The sequence below is a fragment of the Amphibalanus amphitrite genome, unplaced genomic scaffold, assembly GCF_019059575.1.
Source record: "Amphibalanus amphitrite isolate SeventyFive unplaced genomic scaffold, NRLGWU_Aamphi_draft 000067F_arrow, whole genome shotgun sequence".
NCBI classification, from domain to species: Eukaryota; Metazoa; Arthropoda; class Thecostraca; order Balanomorpha; family Balanidae; genus Amphibalanus; species Amphibalanus amphitrite.
In genome coordinates this window covers 473,050-500,172 of record NW_024881563.1, presented here as the reverse complement: position 1 = coordinate 500,172, position 27,123 = coordinate 473,050, and the positions used below count along the sequence as shown (strand labels likewise).

The 27,123-nt window shown below is 45.0% G+C and overlaps 1 protein-coding gene across 2 annotated transcripts in view; it reads right to left on the bottom strand.

The window, feature by feature from the left end:
- Positions 1–27,123, bottom strand: part of LOC122378894 (protein strawberry notch homolog 1-like) — a 550,127-nt gene that overhangs the window by 512,534 nt on the left and 10,470 nt on the right. For both annotated transcript variants that reach the window (XR_006256101.1, XM_043360535.1), the window contains exon 2: positions 5,351–5,441. Coding sequence is in view for 1 of the 2 variants with exons in the window: in XM_043360535.1 (XP_043216470.1) it covers positions 5,351–5,441 (91 nt within the window). In the remaining variant the exon portion in view is untranslated. The remainder of the gene's footprint in view (positions 1–5,350; positions 5,442–27,123) is intronic.

The window sequence follows — 27,123 nt, the reverse complement described above, 5'->3', positions numbered from 1 at the left end:
GAATCCAATATTTTTTTAATCGCATTGCCCCTTTGAAGACCTGTCAATAAAGGTCGAAAAACAGGGAAAAATAACTTCTTTACACCCAGAATCAGTCCGCTAAACGATTTACTATCATTAATATACCTGTGTTTAAATATGACTTTACAGTCTCATACTCTGAATCCAGTTCACAGTAAAACAAGTAAACACTTCCCACCCCAACTAGAGATGTCAGTCGGATACCGACTTTTTGGTATACCGATACCAAACCGATACCAACTTGGTATTTGGTATTTCAACACTAATGTGTTTGGTATTTGGTTGGTATCATGAACCCCCACTAATGTATAAGAGGCTAAGAAATCGGTAAAAAGTTGGTATTTCCCTCATGTTCCCAAGTTGGTTTGGTTTCGGTATTTCTCCACGGTTTTGGTTGGTATTTGGTTTGGTATCGGTATTCCGATTTTCCGTAACTGACATCACTAACCCCAACCAAAAACCCCTCATCTGGCGCCCAGAACTGTACAGGCGCACCCATACACCACGCCTGTCGGAGTGTTCCCCCGGGCGGCGAGCGGCCGGTCAGCCGACGGGGTGCTGCTGTGTGCGATCGGAACACGCACGTTGCCTAATACACGATATTGACGGAGTCAGTACGACCGAGCTGCGGTAATCTACATAGTCAGCTCTCCCTCTCACTTAACAGCCGCTAGCAAAGACCTGCAACCCGAACCGCTCGATACGGGACCAAAACCTGCCGCTGTACTACAGCTTTTTACCTTGGACCACTCAAAAGAAAAAAAACTTGGTAGGTACACGAAACATTACGCATCTTAACTCTATTAAGAAAACCATTCAACACACCACACGGTTAAAAAGGATAACGAAGCAAGGCGGAACTCTATGTATACCTCACGCAACTGGCAACAACGACCGGTCTACGATCGCGACGTCAGCGAGACCTGACGCAATTCATTGGGCTTACCGAGTTTCACATAGATCCACCGACGCGACAGGGTAGCCGAGTGTCTACCTGCTCTCAGCGGTCCGCGCCGACCCCGACGCGGAGACCGCGGCGGACGACTGCACCGCACCAGACGCGGGCGGGGACAGGGCAGCAGCCGGAGCGACCGCGGCCGCCAGATCAGAAGGAGCCGCCGGAGCGACCGCGGCCGCCGGAACAGATGGGGCAGTCGAAGCGACCGGAGCAGACGCAGCAGCCGAAGCCGCCGCCGGCGCACACACGGCAGGCTCCCCGCCCCCGCGCGGCGCCGGCTCCAACCAGGTCACGGCGCCCCCGCCACCGGCGCGCGGTCCGCCGGAGCGACCGGCCGGCACGCGACCTGCCGAGGCCAGATCGGGGGGGGCGGAGGGGGCGGGAATCGAGCCCCTCCGAGGATGCGCCGCAGGTGCTGCTCGTCGGGGACGCTGATGTTACCGCCGCCCCTCTCCCTGCGGCACCAGACAACTCCGCGGCGGCTGAAAACTGAGGCGACCAGCTGGCCGTTCTCCGGCCGCCTGGCACGAAGGAACTCCTGATACAGAGCGGTTCTGGTCGGCGTGAGGTCCTCCGTGATGTAGAGGGGGGCCAGACTGTCACGGCATGCACCAGGCGCCGAGCCCCCGCGGCCGAACAGCGAAAAGCGGCTCTCATAAATGTCATCTCGCAAGCGACGTTTCAAGAACTTGACAATCACTTTATTTTTCGCCGGCAGTCGATGTGCGACTTGAACATCCGCCGTGACCAGTTTGATGCTCGGCAGCCGTTTTCTGATAACTTCGACCACACGTTCTTCAATGTCCTCATGGTCGTCGCGGCGTCGAAAATCATCGCACGCAAGGATCAGGGACGACAGTCGTCAATTAACGCCCATGCTTTCAACCCGCTGGGTTAGATGCTCGAAGGCGTTGTCGCAGGCTTCTAGCTGCTCCCTGAGGCGACGGATCTCGACATCGCGATCCATCAGTTCTCCCTCTACTTGTTCCAGTCGCATCTGCAAGTGCTATATTTACGGCTCGTACAAAGAAGCGACTTTAGCGACCGCACAGTCAATCATAGTCTGGATTGTAGCCAGTGCCCTCTCGCTGAGCTCCACACCCTCCGCGGCCGGCCGCTTAGCCCCGGGAGAGGTCGAGTCCCGCGGCAACTGGGAGCCGCGACTGGGTGCACGGCGCTTGTTAGCTGCGACTCGCTGCGACTTGCAATAATGCGTATAACTTGGCCATTTTTGAAGATATTTAGCTAAAACTTGCTACAGTTAGTCATTAGCATGCGTTCTATCACACATATCCCGTTTTTTCGAAAAGTCAAAAACTTTTTGAAAAAATAAAAAATATAAATTTTGAATATTATACAAAATTTTCGAAATTTTCAAAATTTTGAAAATCCGAGATAGCAGTTTGATAGCGAAGTCTATTCTGAGTCCTTTCATGCAAAGAAATTGGATCTAACTAGCTTAAAAACTGAGCTCTTGGGAGCGATTGCCGTGGTTCAATGTTTTGCGTGGAAATCGGCCAAACATGACGAAATGACGTCACTCTGACGTCATTTCCGGCCGACCTATGGTAGCTACGAAGTTCATATTTTGACACTATTTGTCAAATTGATGCAGCCGAAGGTTATGAAAGTTTGGCGTCGAAACGTCAAGCGGTTTGGAAGTTAGGGTAGGGTGGGGTAATTTGAACATGTGGGGTAATTTGAACATAGTGTGAATAACAGAAAATTACGGAAAATCCATAAGTGGCATGACAATAAGACCAGTGAGGGAAATTATCGCAACTAAAAGGGCTATCATATGAACGGGGTTTAAAGTTTCAGGGAATGAAGATGTTGACGCACAGTGTAAAAAATCAATTTCGCAAGGAAAAACGCCTAACAGCACGTCATTGCAACTTCATTGCAGCGCAAAATCTTGCATTGCTAGCGCCTAATACGCAACGGCTTTTGTTGTATAATGACCTAATCAGTGCCTTCAATCCAAGAAATTTGCTTTTGAACCCTGTTTTTTTAAAATGGCAAAATAACTTTTAGCGTGGGGTATTTGAACATAGTGTGAGAATTTGAATGAAGACAGGGATAGCTCCGAAAAAAACAACGCTCCCAGTTTTTTTTTGCCAATATTTTCGACCCAAGGCAGTAGCAGATAAGTGATGCCAGTTTTAGAAAATTTACGTCTAATATCCGTCTAATGTCCGGCATTTTTGTTGATTTTCCGTCCAAAAATGTTTAAGTCAACTATTTGTCCAAATATGTCCAAAAATTATGCAGCTATCAACACTCAAAACCGTCATTTATATTGCTTATCATGTAATTTTACCAGCCGAAAAGTGTTCATTATATTGAGAGTTTAACAAGCTTTCCATTCGCCAATCAATGCTATGCACGATTACTTTATAAAAAGCGCTGAAGTGTAGCAAGCCATCATCCAATGTTGTCCAGTCTGCTACCTTTGTCCAACCAATTCCGAATTGGACATTGGACAAAATCAGAACTCCAAATGTCCAGGTTTCGATTGGCACCACTTTAACAGATGTAGTACGGTTGGGAGAGTTTTTATCGAACAAAAATGATGAATGACGTTCTGTTAATTGAAGAGGGGCGAATTCTGTCAACTGACCGGTGTGCAGCGTGCAGATATTGATACTCTGCAACTGTTATTTTTGCTGTTGTGTTGATTTTTCAAGTGAAGGTATGTTTAGAATTGTTCTGCCTATTTGTTTATGGGTCAAACAACATCGGTGCTGGCGAGACTATCGTTTTTATGACAGGTAAAGGCAGTATGTTCAAATTACCCCACGGTGGGGCAATTTGAACACACCGTGACTTGGTGGAGAAGTGAGGCTATGCTATTCAAGGTATGCTCGGCTCGTCCAAAAATGAGGCTTGCATGGTGAAAGCAAGTGACACTTGCGCTACTGAAGCAGTTTTTCTTCATCCAGGGTTGAACTGGAATTTGGTACAACGGAGAAGACGTAAAAATATGTTCAAATTACCCCACACTACCCTATTGCAGAAAAACGGGAGGGGGGCTATGAATAGCACCCCCCACCCCCAGTGGGGCGCGGGTTAATTTGATAATCGCTAAAAATGTTTCGCTCAAATGTCGCTCGTTTAACCCGCGCCCCGCTGGGGGGGGGGCAGAATCTGCCCCCCCCCCTCCCGTTTTTCGCCAATAACTTCTAAACGCGTTACGCCAGTGACGTCAAACTTTCAGTACCTTATTATACATCAATTTGACACGTTCCCTGAAAATTTGAGCGAAATCCGTCGGAAAATTTTTGAGATATTGACGTTTTAGTGACGTCATGTTCGCCATTTTCGCCTCAAAAACGGCAAAATTTCAAACGCCGCTAACATCTTCATTTTTAAAGGAATCAAGACGTAACAAAAAAGGTTATACGTGATTCTACTTTGTCTATCAAATGGCTATCTCCTTTTTTTGAAAATTTTGGATTTTGGCCCAAATGTTTTCAAAAAACTGACTTTTTTGGGAAAATAATTTTAAAATCCAAAATTTTGAGTGTATCAAAAAAACCGGAATATATGTCAGAGAAGTGGTCTATGTGCACCTACATACCAATTTTGAGATGAATCGGTTCAAAAATGTGGGAGTTATTCAAAATTTTATGACGTCACGACACACAAAAATTTTGAAAAATGATTTTTTTGGAAGTTCTAGACCTCGTACGAAAACAAAAATAGATTCGCCATTCGATTCGCCGTGAAAAACTGCATCAGATAGACACCTTTTTAGGCCTTAACAACCAACTTCAAAATTTGACCTCACTTGACCTGACCTTGACCTGACCTCGACCTGAAATTCATCCATAGGTGGTCCATATCACTTATTGAGTATGCCTATTGAATTATATGAGTAAAATGACCCATAAAACATGTGTCGCACATGCCCTTTTCTATATTTTGTTTTTGGTGACCTGACCTGACCTGACCTGACCTTGACCTTGACCTTTGTATGACATTGTATGCAACGAATATGGTCTTGGTAGTCTAAGAACACGTTTTGGGCAATCAGTCTCAGTCCATTCTTCGGCAACTACGGTGCAAGGCCGATACTGTAGAAACTTGCATTTTGTACCCTTGACCTGACCTTGACCTGACCTCTGACCTACTTAAGCAAAAAAAATGGGCTCTTAAGATCCGCCTTGTTGAGAGCTTTCGATTGCCGTTTTCCCCGTCTTTCTACGACCATCGGTTCGGAAGTTAGACAGGGGGGCAGAATCTGCCCCCCCCCCCCAGCAGGGCGCGTATGGCTGAATAGCCCAGCGGGGCGCGGGTTAAAGGACGCTCGCTCAGGTGTCGCAGAACCGATTGCGGGCGCCGGTAGGTCGCCTGCCGCAGTTCACTCACCTGGGACCTCCGTTTCGTCGGGATCGTAGTCCGAGTCCTCCGATGACACTGACCCATCAGATTCCTCCTTATATTTATTCATCGCGTTTGCCTGTGGGGAAAACAAGTAATGTTAGCTCCTTGTTCTAAAATTGGATTTTCAGTGGGTGTGCCGGTGCACAGAGCAAAATACTAGGCTGAAAAAGAAAGCAATCACCATAAGTACTTTTAAAAAAGAGTGTAACATTTTTCAACGCTAAATGATAAAGCAGGATTTCACGTCAGGATCCAGACAGGATCTGAAATAAGGATGCTTATGTATTTGTTTATGCCGCATAGGTGTCGATTTAGGAGCCATCGTCGCATTCGTGCCGCGTCAATGGGTTTCCGGTTCCGGACGTCCCGGAGTTTTGCTTTGAGTGGCGTGATAGTCTTTTGGTCCGAAATATCATGGTTAAACTCGCGCACCGACGGGGATCCGCATCCCGCGCCAACTTCGCACGGACGAGACGGGGGGCGGATACCTACCCCCCCCCCCCTGATACCTCGAGAACGAAACAAGCTGGGGACGAGCGGTAAATGGGATGGGATACAGACGGACAAGGTCTACAATTTTTACTGATGTCATTTTCAGGTCAGGGCAAAAATGACGTCACGGATAAAAAGGTAAAAAAGCGGCGCTAAAGGTAAACAGTTTTTCACGAAAAACGATTGAAATAATCAAGCTAGGACAAAACTAATAGCACCACCGTGATCCTCTCGTCAATCGGCATCGAAACATACATGTGTTGACCTTTCAAGGTCAACGGCAAAGCTTAACCTCAGGTCACGTGACCTCAACGCAATCATGTATATCATTAGATGCGACTTCACGATCTAAACACAATGAGACCATTCACGCGGCTGTATCTCTTTTCTTTAAGGAGTTATTAGCAAAAAATGGTGACCTCTGATGACGTCATATGACCTTACAGTTGTCCAACAGCAATTAATCCATCAAGGTAGCAGGGCTCCGCCACGGGGGGGGGGGGGTCGCGGGGGTCCGGACCCCCCAATAATTTACCTGGCGGGTACAGTCAGCCCCCGTTCACGAGCTTCAGAATTCCTTTACCGTGACGTCATCACGGCGCATGAATTTTCCTGCACCCATAGAAATGCATGCAAAGCATGGTGTGTTTCAGGCGGGCTAAGGAGAAATCTAAGGCCTACATGTGTTCAAAAGACGTACCACTAAGCCAATGGATTCGTCTCATTACGATAAATGGGGTTGAAATCGAAAAAATCGGCCTATATTTGACTAAAATGGGCCTATCAAATGGTCCTTGCAACTCATAATGAAGGATTTCCTCTGCGTTAAAAAAAAATTGTTTCTTGTGATTTTTATCAGCTACAGGGGAAATCCTTCATAATTGCTACCAGATTACTACCAAATTCCCTCGCATTTCAGTCGGTGACACACCAGGGAAATAAGCTAAAATTAGAGCGCTCTATTTATTGCTTCCGCTACTTCACCGTCTCCCATAGGGTCCTGTGTTGAGCTGGTGTCGAGGCTCTAAAAATGACGCCGATTTTTGCACCCTTCTCACGAAAACCGCTCGGACCGCCTGGAAACCAATTGTTCCGCTCTAAAAATTTCATGATCGACGGGAAAATGACCGAGGAAAAGATTGGTCCTGAAATAATTCTGAACTCCCTGTAGAACATATCGAAATATGGCTGCAAACTAGGAGCATGTCAAAATCGACAAAACAATACAAATAAACTTACCGGGATTTTTTTTTATTTTCCATGCATCTGTGTATGAAATCAGTCGCTTTTTCGGAAAGATCATCTTCTGTTTAATAAATAATTCCACAATTGCAATCGAGAAAAAAACATTTCTGCTGTGACAGCAGTTTTGGCATTATGCCAGTTGTGTGGCGTGCGCGGTGCTGCGTGGTGGTCGGGACGGAGTTGTGAGTATTTTCGGTGTTTTAAATGGTTGGTGGCCATTTGAACCAGCTTTATATTATTTCCTACCAAGTTTTGCATCAAATTATTGCTTTGAAAGACCATTGAAACCCCTTATCTCTTCATGAAACACGATCATATTCATCGTCGACGAAAATGGCGCGGGACTCCATTTGGGTTTCGATCGAAATAAATCGTAAATTAAATAATATTCGATGATAAGTATCATATTCTAGTGACACATTTTCATAAAATAAGGCATAAACTTTGCAAGGAAGTCAACATTGGATAATTGGATTCTTATTTTGCTCACATATCCTTGTAGTAGTCAAATGGCTCAATTGTTAGATAAATGTAAGTATATGTTTTGGCTTGATGTTTGCTGTGAAACCACCCAGCCACTTGCTGGTTGAGTGGTTTTCTGATAATTACCTGATAATCATTCCTCCTTTTCCTTAAAAGAAACTAAAATTCTTTTCAAAGTAACCCATTTTTAGGAAATGCGGCTTGCTCATTGACATTTCATGTTCTTGTTTTGTTATTGCTGGCAGTATTTTGATACAATAATGCAATATGAATTTTTTTGCAATAATAAAACCTAAGACAAACTTCGTTAATGCGTCAATCAAACATCCAACAGAAAGATTGTGAGTCCTTGTGACGTGAAGTAGAATATTCTATGAATGTGTTTTATAGAATATGCCAAATTTTAAATTAATTTATTATTTGTACTGATGGCTGAGCATGTGAATTATGCCACAGTATAATTTTATTTTCTGGTTTTGAAATAGCCGGCAGTATTTTACTTCAACAAATGTAATATACATGGAATACATGTTGTTATGTTATGTTAAAAGTTTAATAACAACCAACAGAAGGGGCTGTTTCAGCAGATAATGTTTGTACCTTATGCATTACCTTTCTTTTCTGCAGGACCATGCTTCCGCTGGGTGGTCGACATTTGCCTCCTGAAGAAGTTGAGCAAAATGAAGACCACCAGATGAGGTGTCTGCAGTTCATGTGGAACTCTGCAGACTACAAGTGTTATGCCAACCACAACCAAAGTGCTGTGATCATGGAGGCATGAACCTCATGACAACGCTTCAGATTTGCAGTTGTACCAAAGTGTGATTCAAACCACCTGTGGCATCTCACTCAATGCGTGAACAGTGTGATCATTGTGCAGTGTTCAGCTGCAACTAAGACATTTATTAGTGACTTGTTTTGCAATTAGCCACCAAAAGCATTTTTTGGGCTGGCTGCTGTAATTTGTTGTGCACTGCGCAATAGTGGTAGTGTTTTGTCACTTGTCAAGTTGTCAGTTGTGCATGTTGCATGTTTCTCTCCCCTCGGCCCTCATTATCAGTTAAGTCGTGAATTGGCATCACTCAGTCTCCCCAGATCTACATTGGCTGTCTGTCAACCACCGAACTTGAGATGGTATTTGCTAATAGTGTCAGAAAATAAGTGATTGTAGACATTTTTAGGAATATGAGCTCCGTTTCATGCGTGTTCCAGTGGTCATTTTGCCACATGTCCCATAGTGTAATAAATGGAAACTGTTGTTCCCTTTTGAAGGTACTCGCGGATGCAGAAAGCGTTGGGCCTAATTATTAAACGCACCCTCCTATCAGCGACGCACGAAATCGACAAATATCATCCTTTTTAGAACAGGAGGAAACGAAAACTTGTGAACATAGCTGTACCTACAACAGTGCATAAGGAATTGAAATTTTGGGAGTTTTTGGAATTCGGAGAAACTCAAGTTGTCGACAGGTATGCCCCCTTGTACGTCAAAGACCGCCTAAAAAACAAGCGTCTCAAATGAAGGTAGTATTCGTATGTTGGATGTAATTGCAGCAGCCTAGCATTTAGCAACATGCATTGCGGTCCGATGGCGAATTACACTCGCGCTCAAAAACTATGCCGGCAACTGCCAATGCACTTACACTTAGGTCATAGGTTGAGGTGAGGAGAGGAAGGATTATGTCAAATGTCAATATCATAGAAATGGCTTCATCTATTGAGCTGTGCCTATTGTACACAATTCAACCAATCTATGCATTTCGTTTCTTGCAATCTACTCATGCTTTCACTCCGGTTTCAGAGTTATCATCCCATATTGTACGTCTTAAGATATTGATTTCTATGGCGATTTGCAATTGCTAGCCACGTCTTATCTCAGTTTGGTGGTCCCGCACCGGTCCACTCGGCCGCTCTAAAATTGACTTACGGAGAAGGATGGTGGCTTTTATTTTAGCTTCTCCGCTGACTGCGGGGAGCGCCGTCGCCGAGGTAGGAGCAATAAATAGCTTATGTTTGGGACTAATTTCCACGCTTAATTAACATTTTAATGTTATTTTGATTAATTCATGTTAATCTTTGACGCATTCTCTTTCTATTGATACCATCCACCGGTCTGAGAAGTACTGCCTTGCTGCGTAAGGGCCGATAAAAGATCACGCTTTTAGGGGTATCTCTTCAACATGGGGCAGGAGCAATAAATAGAGCGCTCTAATTTTAGCTTATTTCCCTGGTATGTCACCAACTGATTTCTGTTGCGCATTGCCTCACAAATCAGAGTTTTGTGAAGTTTATATTAATTTAATTGTCATATTTTGACTGATTTTGGCGATTTTCAATTATTTCAACGCAGCATGGATCAGATAGCTCTCATAGTTTGCTGAAGAATGTGGCTTTTGCTTGGTTATTTTCAAGTTATCTGTGATTTGGTGCGCCGTGATAGTAGCATTATACAAATTATATCAATTTTAAAAATTGAATCAACTTTTGAAGTGAAGTTTACATGAAAAATCAAAAGTTCAATTATAATAATTGTTTAAACATAATGATGCAACATGTGTCTCCCAGATGGAACTTATATTTCAATTGAAAACTGAAAATGGAAAACAGAAGATGGATCTGCGGAGTTACTGAGATCACAAGGTGCTCTTGATTGTTGGTACTTGAAGATGTTGAGAGAACTTGTGAATCTGCATACCAGTCCTGACTTGCTTGATTGTTTAAAACTATTTTAATTCTCATAATTGTGTAATGTGTAGTGACTGTGCACACTGCGCAACACATGTGCGCAGAAATGTGCAGGTGGCTGGTAGGTGGGTTAAACTTAGGAGATGCGAATTTGGATGTCAATTATAAAATTAATGGTTATGCCTTGTAGAGTAAGCTCTGCTGTTTTTTGTAATTGTCTTTTTTATAATTGTAACCTACAATGCTGTTAGTTTCATTTTTATTAAAATGCTCGACCAGAATTTGCACTTGTTCATGCATGGATGGCTAAGTTTGGGGTGTTTATTCAACCCTGACTGCTCAAGTTTTTCAAAGGCACATGACACAGCACGGCTAGATCAGCTGGTACCTACCTGTTGACTATTTTTGTTTTTGGTGGTGATGTGTTTGCTGTTTGTCTTTTGCAAGGTGGTCAATGAAATAAAATAATGCATTATTTTGGAATGTTTCCTTGACAGAAGCCAGGAGCCGGATTGATGTGTGCTGGTGAATGAGATGGTTCAAAAGCATTATCTGATGTTTTTCAATGTGCATAAGCCATAACATCCCTTTCATACGCTGAAGTTTTAATAGCTTCTCAGTCTCTGTCATTTTCCTGAAATATTGGTGTACAGTAGATAAGAGATATCAGTACCTTCTCAGAGGTACCTGCCTTCTGCTGGATGAATATTTAATTGGTTGGACGAAATGGACAGGTAGCCTTATGATAATGTAATGTGAAATCTTATTTCTATAAAACTTTGAAAATGAAGTTCTAATTATTCATATGTGCATACATTTTTGATGACTAAGAAAGTTTTCCACAAGAGTAGAAAATGTGGGAAAGTCTATCAAATAACACATTCTGAAGGCTCAATGCTGACAGAGTGCTGCCTCAAAGAATAACTGACTTGCTGGGTTACGAATATTTCTTTATTTTAATTTTCAAATGTAATGTACAATACATTGCAGTGAAATAACAAAATAGTGCAGTAAAATAGTATTGGCGACGATCAAACAACACGTGCGCCATTGATGTCTGCAAAAATTGCTACCAGATTGCTACCAAATCCGTGACGTAGCTACGGCGCCTTTATTTCCCTAGTGAACCAACCTGAGTAGTAAAGTAATCTTGGGTACAGTACCCCCCAATATTTCAGATACCTACAAGCTTGTTTTTGCGTAAAAAAATGACAATCGTTCACAGTATGCATTTTGAACGTGTTGACGACAGTCGTATACCTTAGGCATTGAATACATTGACGAGCTGAACACAATGAGGCCATCCGCGAGGCTGTCGTTCCTGTAAGGAGTTATAAGCAAAAACCCCTGGTGACCTGTGATGACGTCACATGACCTTACAGTTGCCCAACAGCAAGACAGGCCTCAAGGCAGTCAAGGTTGATCGTATATGAAGTCATTTATGGTATATTGGGCCATTCCGACGCGTTTTAGTGGAAAAACAGGGAGTTGATTTTCCCCCATTGACTTAAAATGGGGAGGTCGAAAAATTGACCTGACCTTAGGTCATCGATATCAAAATTCCGAGATACACAAATTGTAGCCACCAATGACCTTATTCACAGACTACAGTAGTGCCGTGAGAAATCATTATAAACAAATCAGTGGCATGCGTTGGGGGGGGGGGTCGAACGGACCCCCCTCGGTTTTTCGCGAATAACTCTCGTAAAAAGCGGCCGATCACGACGAAGCTTTCAGTAGTGTCCTTGCGTTGATCAATTTACACCTACCCTTGAAATTTCATGACCCTGACCCAAATGACCTTTGACCTGTGACCTACTTTTCGAGACCACGTTTGGCCGGAATCGCGATTTGGCGTATGTCTGCTCGCATTAGCCGCGCGTTTGCAGTCTTTTCGTGGTTTCAAGCGTTCAAACCAAGGCTATAGAACCCGTTCAAACATGTGATATGATGTTGCTCCCATACATTAGGGTGGGTGTCAAGGTCACCTTAAGGTCAGGTCAGGTCATTAACCTTTGATGACCATTGACCTTTGATGACCTCGGTTCACTTTTTCGGAGTTTTACATGTTTCTAGGCTAATTTTGGAGCTGAATTCGAATTTAGCAACCATATGAACATTTACGAAGTAGTTTTGGTGCCTTCGTAACATGTTACGAAGCTGTCTGAGGCGGTTGACACCTAATACGAATACCCGGCAGGACCCCTACTGGTTGACCTGACCCTTCCTGACCCCACCTGGCCTAAATGCATGACGAAATCTTTGTGATCAAGACTAACATAATATTTGTGATCAGCACCCCGAAAAACCCCATAGCAGCCACACTTTACGACGTTCTAACAGGTCCCGATTTTCCATTTTTGGGTCATTGACCTGACCTGGAGGGTCAACCAATGACCTAGGACCTTAAAATTGGGTATCATCGGCTTCCTCTCGTCACGGGAAACACGCTCGTTTTATTCCGCGAAGCTCTAGCTCGATCAGGGGCGAAATGTCAAGGGGGGTTCAACGGACCCCCCCCCCGTCTTATACGCTCGCGGCTGGTAAAACAATACGGGCGAGGGTTAACCCTATTAGTGGCAGGCTCCTGGCTGCCCCTATTAGTGACAGGGGGCCGTTTACGACCCCGCCCCCCCCTGATATCTCGAGATCTAACGGGCCGATTTTCAAAATTCAAACGGCATTCGATTTCGCTCAACGTGATCTACATTTCTAAAAAACAAAAATTAAAAAATGTCAATAGGGGGGTAGAGGGGGGTAAAAACGGGCAAATTGCAGATACATTTTAGACTGTTTCTCACGGCCAGGTTTCTGAACCAATCTTAACGCAAATTTTGCCGATCGATAGAGAATGAACCAGGAATTCACATGGATCCTAAAAATATGCATTTTCAAAAATCATAAGCGGATACAGATCATTGAGATTGGGGGTACACAAAAAGTATAGTAAATAAGTTTTTTGTTGGTACTGTTTCTAAAAAGGGTGGCAATGGTCTTGTTATGTTACAATTTTCTTATGAGAGAACGACTACAATTGTATTGGTCATGCATATGCGGTGTCAGGGCACCTATGTTGGGAGGTAAAACATAGCCCCCCCCTTTTTGGACGCCTGGATCCGCCTATTATAGCAAAAACGTGTCAAAAGAGGCTGCACAATAACTTTGTATGTGTTATCACATGATACCTTTCATTCACTGTTCGTAAAACTGGTGCATACAGTTATAATACATCAGCATCGTGATCTTCGCCCAAATGACTCGCTTCACGAATAGGACCCCCCCATTCCCAGTGCTCTGGAGCCGCCCCTGGTAAAGTTATGAACTTGAAATTTTCAGGGAATGTGCCCAACTTAGTTTTAGGTAAAGCCAGAAAATTTCAGCATCGTAGCTTCAGCGGTTTCGGAGATATTCCAGAAAAACCTGAGGGGTGGATGAAAACAACCCCCCCCCTGCCACTAATAGGGTTAAGGCAGACCTAATATGCTATTCTTTTAGATAAAACTGCATTGTGTTAGTATCAGGGCCTTGGATAACATGTTAACTGGGTGGGCAATCGCCCACCCAGTAGCGATTTTTGCCCACCCAGTGGAGTGTGTTTGCCCACGCAGTAAAGACGGAGACGGAGCAGTTTTACCCGCGCTGGGCGGGTGCTCAGCGCCTTCCGCGCCGGGCCGGGGGTGTGTGTCTGAACACCCCCGTCTAACTCGGCTCCTGGGCCACGTAGCGACATGCGGTAGGCGGCATTGGAAAGACAGTTAAAATGAAGAGAATACTTGGTCTTTATAAGGTCAGGACAAAGCTCAGGTGACCAGAGGTCATAAGAGGTCAAGTTTGGATTGTTTGAACAATTTTCGAAAACCTGGCGCATAATTTGGGAACTAATAGAGCTGCAGCGCTGCGGAAAAGCGCATTCGATAGCTCTTTCAACGCTCTTTCGCCAAAGTAGTCCTCAGATTTGACCTCAGGTCAACGGCTCAGCATAAACTTTCCAGAGGGCAAAAACTAATACCTAAATAGCCACTTATGAAAAAGTTTTTTTTTTCTGCCATAGCTTTTTACTCGAGAAAGTCATGACATTTATTTTGCCAGCCATCATGTTCTTCTTATCAAGACGCGTCGAATACACTATAGCTTGACCTTGAAATTTCATTTTGAAATTTGACCCCGGGTCAAGGTCAAGACCTAACCGGAAAAGGTTATGTTGCATGTCAGTCGATCCGTTCAGTCGATCATCGCTCTAGCATAGGAGCCCTCTGAGGGCCTTCACCGGGGCAACCCGAGATCACTTCCCGCTGACCACAGGAGCTATCGATAAGGTATGACGCGTACGGCATGCGCCTAGCATGCGCCTACCAGAAGTTATTAACGAAAAACTGTTAGGCTCCCTTTTGTGACCTGAGATGACCTCAGGATATAAGGAAGGGTCACGTCATTTTCACGTCGGGTGTCATTTTCCAGTTCAGTGTGTCATGTTGAATTGTTAATAGGTGTTTGGAATTGTTCAGAATGGTGTACGTCCAGAAAAAAAAAACGCATTTCAATTCCTTTCCATTGACACTGGTGATAGATGTCGGACTTTCGTTCCCGTCTTGAGGTGAGGTGAGATGTTCGTTTGCCTGGCCGTTATGTCTGCCTCGAGCGGTGGAGTATTAGTAACAACTGTCGCCTATCACCGGGGCAACCCGAGATCACTTCCCGCTGACCACAGGAGCTATCGATAAGGTATGACGCGTACGGCGCAACGCCAACAACACCAAAGATCTTTCTATGGACCAAAGAACAACTGACGTAGTGGCGGTCGCAGGGGGGGGGGATATCAGGGCCATGCCCCCCCCCCAAAGGAAAATCAAGGGGGGCCATCATATCATTTGCCCCCCCCCCAAACAACCGATGGGTCCCCATGGGCGTATGGGGCCCTGGCCCGTATTCGATTGTCACGAGGCTCGGAAAACCCACGCCAGCTATTAACAGCTCCCATACCGGTCTTTGAGGGTCCTACACTGACCTCTTAGGGCCCTTCAGTGGCGGTCAAGCGCCCACATTGACCTCTGAGGGCCTTTCACTGGCCTTTGAGGGCCCCTAAACCGGCCGTAGGGGCCCAACCAGCGGCTGAGGGCCTCACACCGGCCTCTGGTGGCCTCATTTCTGTCTTAAGACTAGCCTTTAATTAAATGCCTCTGGGGGCCCGGCACTGGATTCTGAAGACCCGATGTCGGTCTCTAAGAGCCCGGATCGGCCTCTGAGGGCCCATCTTGGCCTTTGAGGGCCCCCGCTGGTCTCTGGGGTCCAACGCCGGCCTATGCCGGTCTTTTAGGGCCCCACACTGACCTCTAGGGGCCCATGCTGGCCTGTAAGGACCCACATTAACCTCTGAGGGCCCCCGCACTGGATTCTGAAGACCCAATGCCAGCCTCTAAGGGCCCGGATTGGCCTCTGAGGGCCCATCTTGGCCTTTGAGGGCCCTCTGCTGGCCTCTGGGGTCCAACGTCGGCCCATGCCAGTCTTTAAGGGCCCCATTCTGACCTCTGAGGGCCCCATGCTGGCCTGTAAGGGCCCATATTAGCCTCTGAGGGCCCCGCACTGGATTCTGAAGACCCGATGCCGGTCTCTAAGGGCCAGCATCGGCTTCTGAGGGCCCATCTTGGCCTTTGAGGGCCTTCTGTTGGCCTCTGGGGTCCAACGCCGGCCCATGCCGGTCTTTTGGGCCCACACTGACCTCTGAGGGCCCCATGCTGGCCTGTAAGGACCTACATTAGCATCTGAGGGCCCTGCACTGGATTCTTGATCTGACCCGAAGCCGGCCTCTTAGGGCCCGCATCACTTTTGAGGGCCATCTTGGCCTTTGAGGGCCTTTTGCTGGCCTCTGGGGTCCAACGCCGGTCCATGCCGGTCTTTTAACCCTCGCCCGTATAGGGGGGTTGAACGGACCCTCCCCCTCGGTTTTTCGCGAATAACTCGCGTAAAAAGCAGCCTATCGCGACGAAACTTTCAGTACCCTCGCGCTAATCAATTTTACACCTACCCTGAAATTTTCATGACCCTGACCCTAATGACCTTTGACCTTTGACCTACTTTTCGAGACCATGTTTGGCCGGAATCGCGATTCGGCGTAAATCGGCTTGCATTAGCCGCGCGTTAGCAGTCTTTTCGTGGTTTTAAGATTTCAAACATGGGATATGATGTTGCTCCCATGCATTAGGGTGGGTGTCAAGGTCACCGGAAGGTCAGGTCAGGTCATTGACCTTTGATGACCTCGGTTCACTTTTTCAAGTTTTACATGTTTCTAGGCCAGTTTTTGGAGCTGAATTCGAATTAAGCAACCATATGAACATTTACGAAGTAGTTTTGATACCTTCGTAACATGTTACGAAGCTGTCAGAGGCGGTTGCCACCTACTACGAATACCCTTACTGGTTGACCTGACCTGACCTGACCCAACCCGGCCTAAATGCATGAAGACATCATCTGTGATCAAAACTAACATGATATTCGTGATCAGCACCCCGAAAAACCCCATAGCAGCCACGCTTTACGACTTTCTAACAGGTCCCGATTTTCCCGACTTTTGGGTCATTGAGCTCACCTGGAAGGTCAACCGATGAACTAGGACCTTAAAATTGGGTATCATCGGCTTCCTCTCGTCACGGGCAACACGCTCGTTTTTTTTTTCGCGAAGCTCTAGCTCGATCAGGGGCGAAACGGCAAGGGGGGCCAACGGACCCCCCCCCCCCTTATACGTTCGCGGCTGGAAAAACACCAATATGGGCGAGGGTTAAGACCCCACGCTAACTTCTGAGGGTCCCATGCTGGCCTGTAAGAACCCACATTAGCCACTGAGTGCCCAAGTCGGTCTCTGATGGTCTCAAACTGCCCTTTGCAGGCCCTGTACTGGTCTCTGAGGGCCCTAAACTGGCCTCTAAGGGCCCAAACCGACCTCTAAAGGTTCCACACCGGCCTATGATGGTCCTATTTCTGTCTCTGGGATCCAAACTGACCCTTATGTGCCTCTGAGGGCCCCGTACTGGCTTCTGAAGGATCGATGCCGGCTTCTAAGGACCCATACCGGTCTTTAAGAGCCTCACACCGACATCTGAGGCCCCACACTTGCCTCTGAAGGGGCCCCAAACTGGCCTCTTTAGGCCTCCAACTGGCCTATGAGGTCTCTACACCGGCCACTGATGGTCCTTTTATGTTCTATGGGGGCCCAATACTTACCTTTGGGCATCACGCACTTGCCTCTGAGGGCCCACATTAGCCTCTGGGGTCCTATCTGGGCATTTGAGGCCCTTCACTGACCCTCGGGTACAACGCCGGCCTCTGGGGGTCTGACACTGGGGGTCAATTAAGGGCCCCATTGCAGTCTCTATGCGATAGTTATCGCCGAAGCGTTATCCATGGGCCCATAACTGTAGGAACCATGGGTGCAGTGGGTGCAGTTGCACCAACAATAATTATTCAGTGGATGCAGACAATGTATTCTGCACCCACAATAATCTGGAACAAAAATCCTTTTCTCATCAACACTATTTTCCATGCAGCACAAAAATTAGGCTATTTTGCCCACTACTATCCATCTTTCGAAGCATTTGCTACTGTGATGGTCTTCAAAACTTACATTTGTGCTCAAGTAAAAAAAAAGAAGAAACGGAACACGTGATTAAACACATACCGATGACCCACTGTCAAAAGTTTAAGCACGATATCTTCGAAAATGGCAAAGTAAGCCGCTTTTACTTTTTGCGGCAGTCAATTCACAGTTCCGTGAATTTTTGACATAACCAATGCTTCAAAATGAACTTATATGTACCTTTCGACATGGTACACCCCAGAGGCGGATCCAGCTCAGAGGTTTGGGGGGATAAACCATAACAATTTATCGATTCTTTCCATGCATCGTCCATAGGCGCAATGTTAAAATTATGCCGTTTGGGGGGGGAGCAAATGAACATTTTGCCCCCCCCCCCCTGGATCCGCCACTGGTACACCCTCACAGCTCGCAATGAGCCTCCGCTCGGGTGCCGCTCCATAACCCCCCCCCCCCCCGCTTCACCGGCCATGGCTGGATTTCTGCACCCATGCACTACGCCCGTGGACCCCTTTAACCCGGCAGTTGCTGGGGTATTTCGCCACCCACCGTTTGCTGGGGGGGGGGGGCGTTAAACGCCCCAGCCGATAACTCGAGAACCGATAGGCGCAGCGAAACGCACGAGGCGGCAAACGAAAGAACGCGACGGGACGCTTCAGATGAGTACTTTAACCCTCGCCCTGGCAGGGCATTTTTCATAACGCGGCCTGGCAGGGGGGGGGGGTCGATGCGACCCCCCCCCCCTCGCGATTGGCTCCTATGGCACCTAGAAACACCAAATTTGGTAGGTAGGTGGGCCCCCTGGAGTTCTCGCCCCTGTGCAAATTTGGTTGCTCTAGGTCAATATTTAGGGGGGTTTTGAGGGGTATAAATGTAAAAATTTCGCTAAAAACAGGTCAAAAGTTTTTCGCCTATAACTTTTGATCTAATTAAGATAGAGCAAAAAGAAAAGCACCAGTGAACTCAGCACGTCAAGACGCGTCGAATGATTTACTTTTTAGCTTGCTTAAGTGTACTTAAAGTTTTTCTTAAATTTTAAGTAAACTTAAATTAATAAATTAAGTTAAAGTTAACCAAATTGCATCATATCGCATATCATTCGATTCGGCTGATCACCAGGAACACAATGATACCATTTTTTAAGCTCTAGCGTCATTATGTGCCAAGTTATTGGCAAAAACGTCATTTGACCTCTGTTGACCTCATTTGACCTGACCCATGGGTAAGTACACCAAACAAAGAAGCGCCAAGTGACCTGATGTTAAGTACTGTGGTTTCAAAGCACAAAAGTGATAGAACGAAGCGGATATCTCCAGAATTTTCCGAATTTAGTATTTTCCCATAGGCTTAACATTACGACGTAATGACCTCTAACTGACCTCAGGTCAGTGACCTGAAAAAAACCCGAACTATATGTTATACAACTCGGTTAACTTAGCACATCCTGAAAGTTTGAAGAAAATCAGTGCAAAACTGTGAGTTGGACAGGTGCAAAAAGAAAATTGAAATTTGACCATGACCTTGTACCGGTTTTTCTGACCTGGTGACCTGACCCAAGGTCACCCGGACCTGAAATTTTCAGGTCATATGTAAAAAGGTTGCCCCATAGGCTGTGCCAAATTTGGCGGCGCGCAGCGCCGCCGTTTTTACGCTATCTTCGAAAAACCTTAGGGGGGTCGCATCGACCCCCCCCCCTGCCAGGGCGAGGGTTAAAATTGAATTTTGAGGTCGCAGGTCGGGTCAAGGTCAGGTCAAACACCTGAAATCGGGCTTTCAGTAGCAATGGACTTCAGGACTTCGCAATGGGCGCCTTTCGTCGTAAACTCTGTCAAAACGGTGCACAATCCATCATATAAGGCCTACAAGAGTGTCAGCTCCATGTAGGGGTCAGTCAAGCATAGGTCAGGGTCAAGGTCATGTCAACCGGGTAGGCACATATCCCCGAAAATCAAAACTGATATTCGCAGCCTGTGACTTATGTTTAACCCTCTCACCGACGGGGGGGGCGGATATCCGCCCCCCCCCCCCTGAGGTTTTTCGCCAATAGCGGGAAAACCGCGGCGCGTAGCGCCGCGAAATTTGGTATGACTATAACCTCATCAATTTTACACATGGTGTGCAAGTTTGAACCTCCTACCTTTTAAGGTCAGGTCACCAGGTCACTTTCAATGACCCAACCTCAAGTCACTTTTTTGCAACTTTGTCACCGTGCCAGAGCTACAGTAGATGTCGGAGGCCTTTGAAAGTCGCAGGACTTTCAAACCCTATTAGGTCATTAGTAGCTACAATTTGTATATCTCGGAATTTGGATATCGGTGACCTAAGGTCAGGTCAATTTCGTGACCTCCCCATTATAAGTCAATGGGGGAAAAATCAACTCCCTGTTTTTACCACTAAAACGGGTCGGAATGGCCCCATATACCTACATGACTTCATATACGATCAACCTTCACTACCTTGAGGTCTGTTTTGCTGTTGGGCAGCTGTGAGGTCATGTGACGTCATCAAAGGTCACCAAAGGTTTTTGGCCAATAACTCCGTACAGGAACAAGATACAGACGCGTGGATGGTCTCATTGTGTTGAGCTCGTCAAGACGCATCGAATGATATACATGATGACCTCGAGGTCACGTGACCTAAGGTCAACCTTTGACCTTGACCTTTCGAGGTCACCATATATATCATTCGATGCGGATTGACGAGAGGATCACGATGATGCCCTTAGTTTGTTCCTATCTTGACTAATTCGAAAGTTATTCGAGAAAAACTCTCCATATCTAGCGCCGCCATTTTGACTTTTTCGACCCCTGTGACGTCATCTTTGACCTGACCTGAAAATGACCTTAGTAAAAATTGTAGATCTTGGCCGTGCGTATCCGATGCCGTTTACCACTTGTCGCTATCTTGCTTCGTTCTCGAGATCTCAGGGGGGGGCGGTCATCCGCCCCCCCCCGTCGGTGCGACGTTGGCGCAGACCCCCGTCGGTGCGCGGGTTAATGGGTAATTTGGGGCGTAGAACACGATGGTGACATTTATTTTATCATATGTGTACGTGTTTGGCTCAAAAAGTTCAATTTAAGAAATGCATGTATCATGGTCGTGAAGTGGTCGTGAAGTCTATTCTGCGATTTTATGTGTTTTTTTTTTATTAACATATGCCGTTTTTGGTCGAAAACTCAGAAATCATGACGTCACTAAAACCTTGATATCTCAAAAATTTTCCAACCGATTTTTTTGAAACTTTGTCACAATAAACTTCAATCTACAGGTACCCAAAGGTACCTACAGGTACCCAAAATTTTGCGCGCCGCGCCGCAGCGCGGTTTTTATTCTATGGCCCGGCGAAAAAAGTGGGGGGGGGGCGTTTAACGCCCCCCCCCCCCCCAGCAACTCGCGAGTTAAGCTAGTACCGGGCCCCCCGGGTCAGCGCAGTGGCCCCTTTGCCAAGTTGCCCCCCCCCCCCCAACGCTAAGTCTGCGACCGCCCTTGAACTGACGACGGCCGGAGAAGTAACTGGCCGAAATATTGTGAAACTAACATCTAAACTCTACTCAACTCTAACATCCGTGATACTAATGCCTCGTCTCAAGCATTCCGAAGAATTATCCCAATTATATAGAATTATATAGAATTGTCCCATTATAGGTAATGGGGAGGTGGCAAAATTGACCTGACCTTACGTCACCGGTATCGAAGTTTCGAGAGATACCTACATTTTGTACAAACTGTTGGCCTTATCAATAGGTGAAATTTTCAAAGCAATCAGCCACTCGGTGTGGGTATGACAGACATTGGTACTTCAATCGTTATTCGTGAGAAAACTGTCTACCTTAAAGGGAGATAATGAGCTTTCTTTTTTCTTAAATAAAAATTACTCGACATCTATACTATTTCTACTGTAGTTTCTATAAAATATGAAAATTTCCTAGCACATTTTCGTATGTGAAAAAGGTTTTTATTTTTGCAAAAAAGAAGCAGTACTTGCAGTACTTGTAACACTCACCGAAATGCGTTGTCCTTCTCTATAAAAAAGTCGCAGTATATGGCGCTTTTGTTTCAAACAGCGACGCTTGGGTTTTTGTTTATGTTATCGCCTTGTCGTTGCTTGGTTGTAAGGATTCTAATTTGAATTAGAGTTAATTCGGTTTAGAATTAATTAGATTCTAATTCGGGGGTACATAGTGCCTACTCTTCTTTGTTTCCAAGTATTATTTTGCGCCACAAATGAACGGCATGCGCCAGAAACGCAGCCAAATCTTGCGATTGCGACTACGAAATTCATTATTTTGGCGTCAGAGCCTGAAGCGAAAAATACAAGGATATTTATTTCAAAAAGACTTCAGGTTTGTCGAACGGTGTTATGAGAATTTTGATAACAGTACTGCATAAGTTTTTCAGTGATGCCGCAAAAGTGTTGTATCTATCTTCTTTTATTGTGCAGTCGGCGGGACCGATTCAAAATTGAGTCGTTGCTACTAAAATAGCAGCATATGGCGTCAGATGATGAACAGGAAAAATAGTTGCGTAAATTTAGACATAAACCACCCCCAAACCATGAATATCTTTTGAAGGCACTATAGACGACCATTAACTAACTAGATGTGATGAAGATCAAATGTAAGGAATACGCTCATTTTACAAAATTACATGCAAGTACCAAAAAGTGATGTAAGTACTTATTCAACGGTCATTTTCAGCGCTCCCCGCTAACGTGACTTCAAGTTGAGATATTTGCGGCAAGGTACCGAATTGAGCAAAATGGTTTTAATTTACATTATAACTTGTTGTTTTGTCAGAAAATGGTCCTAACTCAGACTTTGTGGAAAAAGGTCATTATCTCCCTTTAAGCGCCGCTATTTTGACTTGTTTACCCCTGTGACGTCATTTTTACCTGACCTTAAAATGACCTCAGTAAAAATTGTAGACTTTGTCCGTCTGTATCCCATGCCATTTATCGCTTGTTTCTATCTTGCTTCGTTCTCGAGATGTCACGGGGAGCAGGTATCCGCCCCCCGTCGGTGTGAAGTTGGCGCGGAATGCGGATCCCCGTTGGTGCGCGAGCCATGATATTTCGGACCAAAAGAATATCTCGCCACTCAAAGCAAAACTTCAGGACGTCCGGAACCGAAAACCCATTGACGCGGCACGAATGCGTCGATGGCTACCAAACGCTGCTGTCTGGTATAAATAAAGCGAAAAATTGTGTCTATTTTTTACAACGCATTCTGAGGCCTGTTTCACTAAAAACGCTAAAAACTTGTATTTACAAGTGTTTGTAGTTTACAATTCATAAGTATTTTTACCAACTACGTAAAGTCCGATTTCACTAAGCTTCATCGCCAGTGGCACCTCCGATAAAAAAATGTTTGCAAATAAACTTGTAAACAGTAAAAATGTTTTTAATCAAGAACTATAGCATGTTAAAGATATTGCTTCTTTGTATCAAATATTGTCTAGTATTCATGTCAAAAGCTGCCTAATTAAATCATAAATAATGATGCTGTTGGAAAAAGATATAAATGATAGTTCACATTGTCCTATTATTGAAAGAAAATAACACACAAAACATTTGACAGCAGAAGACTGTTGAATGCAATTATGGCGCGCGAATGACAAAACATGACGATATTCTAATACCGATTTTTTTGCTTCTTAGGGTGTGTGCTAAGTAAAAATTGAGCATGAAACGACTCAACAAAGCATAGTTGTTCTAAATATATGACTGTTTTGCATTATTGCACAAAAAGTATCAAAATTCCGAGCGTCAGGACCACTGGAATTTCAGGTTTGTAATTACGATGTTTTCTTTCAAGTTTCTGGTCTTCGTGAAACAGAAAGTTTGCGATTCCCATGTTTTCTAGCAAACTTTTTCTTGTAAAAAAGTTTGCAAATTTTAAACTCAAAATTCATGCTCAAAGTTTTCGTGAAATCCAAATCTCAAATGTTGGTAATTATTTCTTGTAAACTCAAGCTTTTTCTTTGTAAATACAAGTTTTATTTGTTAGTGAAACAGGCCTCTGATGTACGGTAATTAGAGCAGGGGAACAACTTTCAGACGGGGGGGGGGCACACCATAATTAAAATGAACCTAGGGTACCCCTAAACCTAGTTTTCTCGCCGGTTTTAGGCTACTTATTTTTCATCCCTTGGCATTTTCATCAAAAAAGAAAACATTCGCAAAAAAAGTGAGATATCCCGTCTTAAAGCTGTAGGGCACCGCCCCCACGGCCCCAAAGTGGGGAGGGGATAAACTGTCCCCACTGCGCCCCCCCCCGCCCTTCCCCCGCGCCTATGAATTAGAGAAAACAATGCGTTCAAAGAATCGTAACAGTGATGCCAGTAGGTACCAACTTTGGTTGTGGGTGCCCAGAGCCCCTTGGGGGGGGGGGTGCCCAACTCAGCATTGGGGGTGCCCGGGCACACCCAAAAGTATACAAATCGACACCTGTGAGTTCAAATTATGCCTAGTTTGTCTGACGCATTATGACCAGAAAACTACTATTGCGGTAAAACAAACGTAATACCGTTGATCTTAGGTTAAAGCTGAGTCATCACTCAGAAAGAGTTATAAAAGAGCTATAGAATCAAGGGCGGATCCAAGGGGGCCAACGGGGCCATGTCCCCCCCCCCCCAAGACGGTCAAAGAGGGGCCATACTATCTTTTGCCCCCCCCCCCCAGACATAAGTAAAGAAAACTAAAAAATAAAGGGGAATATTTGTTTCTGGTCCCTAAAAAGCTGTTTCTGGCACCTAATTGCTGATCAGCCCCAAAATGCTTATTCGACCCTAATATCTGAATCTGGCACCTAAATGCTTCCACACAGCCTAAAGTTGCCAGATCGTCTAGTTGAACTCCGTATTTGCTTTTTGCTGATTCAGCACCAAAACCAAAACATCCAGCACCTATTTTATTCCACGTTTGCTTACCTAATTCGCGTAATCTTCCTGATTTTATGTATCCTAACAACATGAACGTTGTATTCGGTGATGTCAAGTGCCATTTTCGCCAGTGGAGATAATGATTAATGCCATTTCTAGCCAAAAGAAAATCACTAGCCAGCTATGGTGCAGCATAGCAAGACGCTCCTATACCAGCCCGCTATGTAGAGAAGAGACTAGAGATTATTGCACCCTCAGCCATTTTAACGTGAAAAGTTTGGATCCGTCACTTCCAGCCAGGCTCTCAGGTCATAAACTGGAGTAAAGCAAAATGTCAACTCTGAACAGACATGCCACGCAACCGGCCCTCTTTTCAATATTATTAGCTTTCTGCAATCATCGTCTGACTCAATCTCGATCAAACGCAGCATCCGGTTTCTACAGGGGCGTTTGACTGACCGGCCACACAATAACCAAAAACAAAATCAAAGCTTCATGCACACATATGACATAAGTAAGAAACGGATGAAAAAGGCACAACCACGGCACAACTCTGCGCGGCTAACAACGGACAATGTCCCACGCAAGATCCCGCGTTTCTTCAGCGGCCTTGAACGGAATGAAAACATTACATTTCTTTTTTGGAGCTATTTGATGACGTCAAAAAATACAATACCCGTTTTAATGGTCAAAATCAAGACAATTACTCACAAAAATGTTTCCCTTTAAACATTACAAATAAATACTTTTAAATATTTAAATGACATTGTTTTTTCAAACAAATCAATATTATTTGCTTACTTAAACGTCATATACAATGCTGAGATCACTGCGGGGCTGTCTTAGAGTGTAGCTGCACTGGCAACCTTTAGGCTAGACTCCAGGGGTCATTATACCAGAACAACATGATTCTACCAGCCAGTAGTTCATTTTTCTACTAGATTGGTGCTACGCTCAGCATTTAGGTGCCAGATTCAGAAAAAAGAGTAAGGCGTACCGATGAATAGGTGCCAGAAACAGCTATTTAAGGTCATTTTCCATGATTGGTGCTGGTATCCACCAAATAGGTGCTGAGGACCAATTTTGGGACGAGTCAGCTTTTAGGTGCCAGAAATAGCTTTTCTGGGACGCAATTAAATGGCGTCCAAAAATAAACATTCTCAAAGTTCCTATGCTGAAAAACTGAAATATTGCTTTGATGATTGAGTGACCTTGGGGCAAACGTGAAAAACTCTGCCAACCAGAGTCAAAATGGCCTGTGCCGGCGAGGGTTAACATGTAGGAGAAATCGATATGATATCACATTTTTATTCGCATTCAAAGGCACGTGTTCTGTATTGTGTACTGGTTGGTTTTAATTGCAAATTTGTTGGAAAATAAGATTGTCATTAGGCACTTTCTTAAAGAAAAAGGTATTTTCAACGTTTGCCATGGCCAAATGTGTGATTCTTGTCAGAAAACTGAGGAATGATCATAACAACACTGAGTGTAATCAACTTCAGCTTGAGAGATTTCAGAAGCTTCTTAATTGCTGAAGCTTCTTCATAGTTCATTAACCTTCGCCCCCAGTGGGGGGCGGGGGCATATGTTACCACCCTGGTCGCGTTTTTTGCGTGTAAATAAAAAACCGCGGCGCGTAGCGCCGCGTCGCTTGGAGTAGCTTTTGGTACATCAATTTTGGACAGTGTGAAATTTTTGACCCCAGGTCATGTCAGGTCAGGTCACCAGGTCAAATTAACTGACCAAGCCTAAAAAAAAAGTTTGCAATCATGTCCAGCCTGCAGTGTTTGTCAGAAAGGTGTTAAACTTGGTGGATCGCATGATGTTATGGGCGCCTAGGATTTGTATATCACAGATTTTTTATATCCGTGACCTAAGGTCAGGTCAGTGGCGTGACCTTTCCATTACAAGTCAATGGAGAAAAATGAAAATGCCTCTAGATCCGTATGTACGCATAGGAACAGTCCAAATATTTCACAATGACTTGGACCACTCGTGATGACCAGGGTGTCATTTTTGCTGATAGCCTCTAGAAAGGTCATCCGAGGTCATTTGAGGCTACAAACAAATTTTTGCCAATAACTCGCGATTGGAAAGAGATAAAACGCTGGGGATGGTCTCATTGTGTTTGTCCTGCCGCGACGCATCGACTGAAATGCAACATGACCTTTTCCGGGCGGGTCATGACCTTGACCTAAAGTCAAATTTTCAAGTTGACCTTTTAAGGTCAAATTATAGTTCATTCGACGCGTCTCGGCGAGAGGAACACCATTCTGGCAATAGAAATGTCGTGGCTTTTTGTAGTCGAAAGTTATTGTCGAAAAACACTTTTGGAAAAAACAGCTATTTTTGGAGTTTTTGTCCTCTGGAGCTAAACCGTTGACCTGAG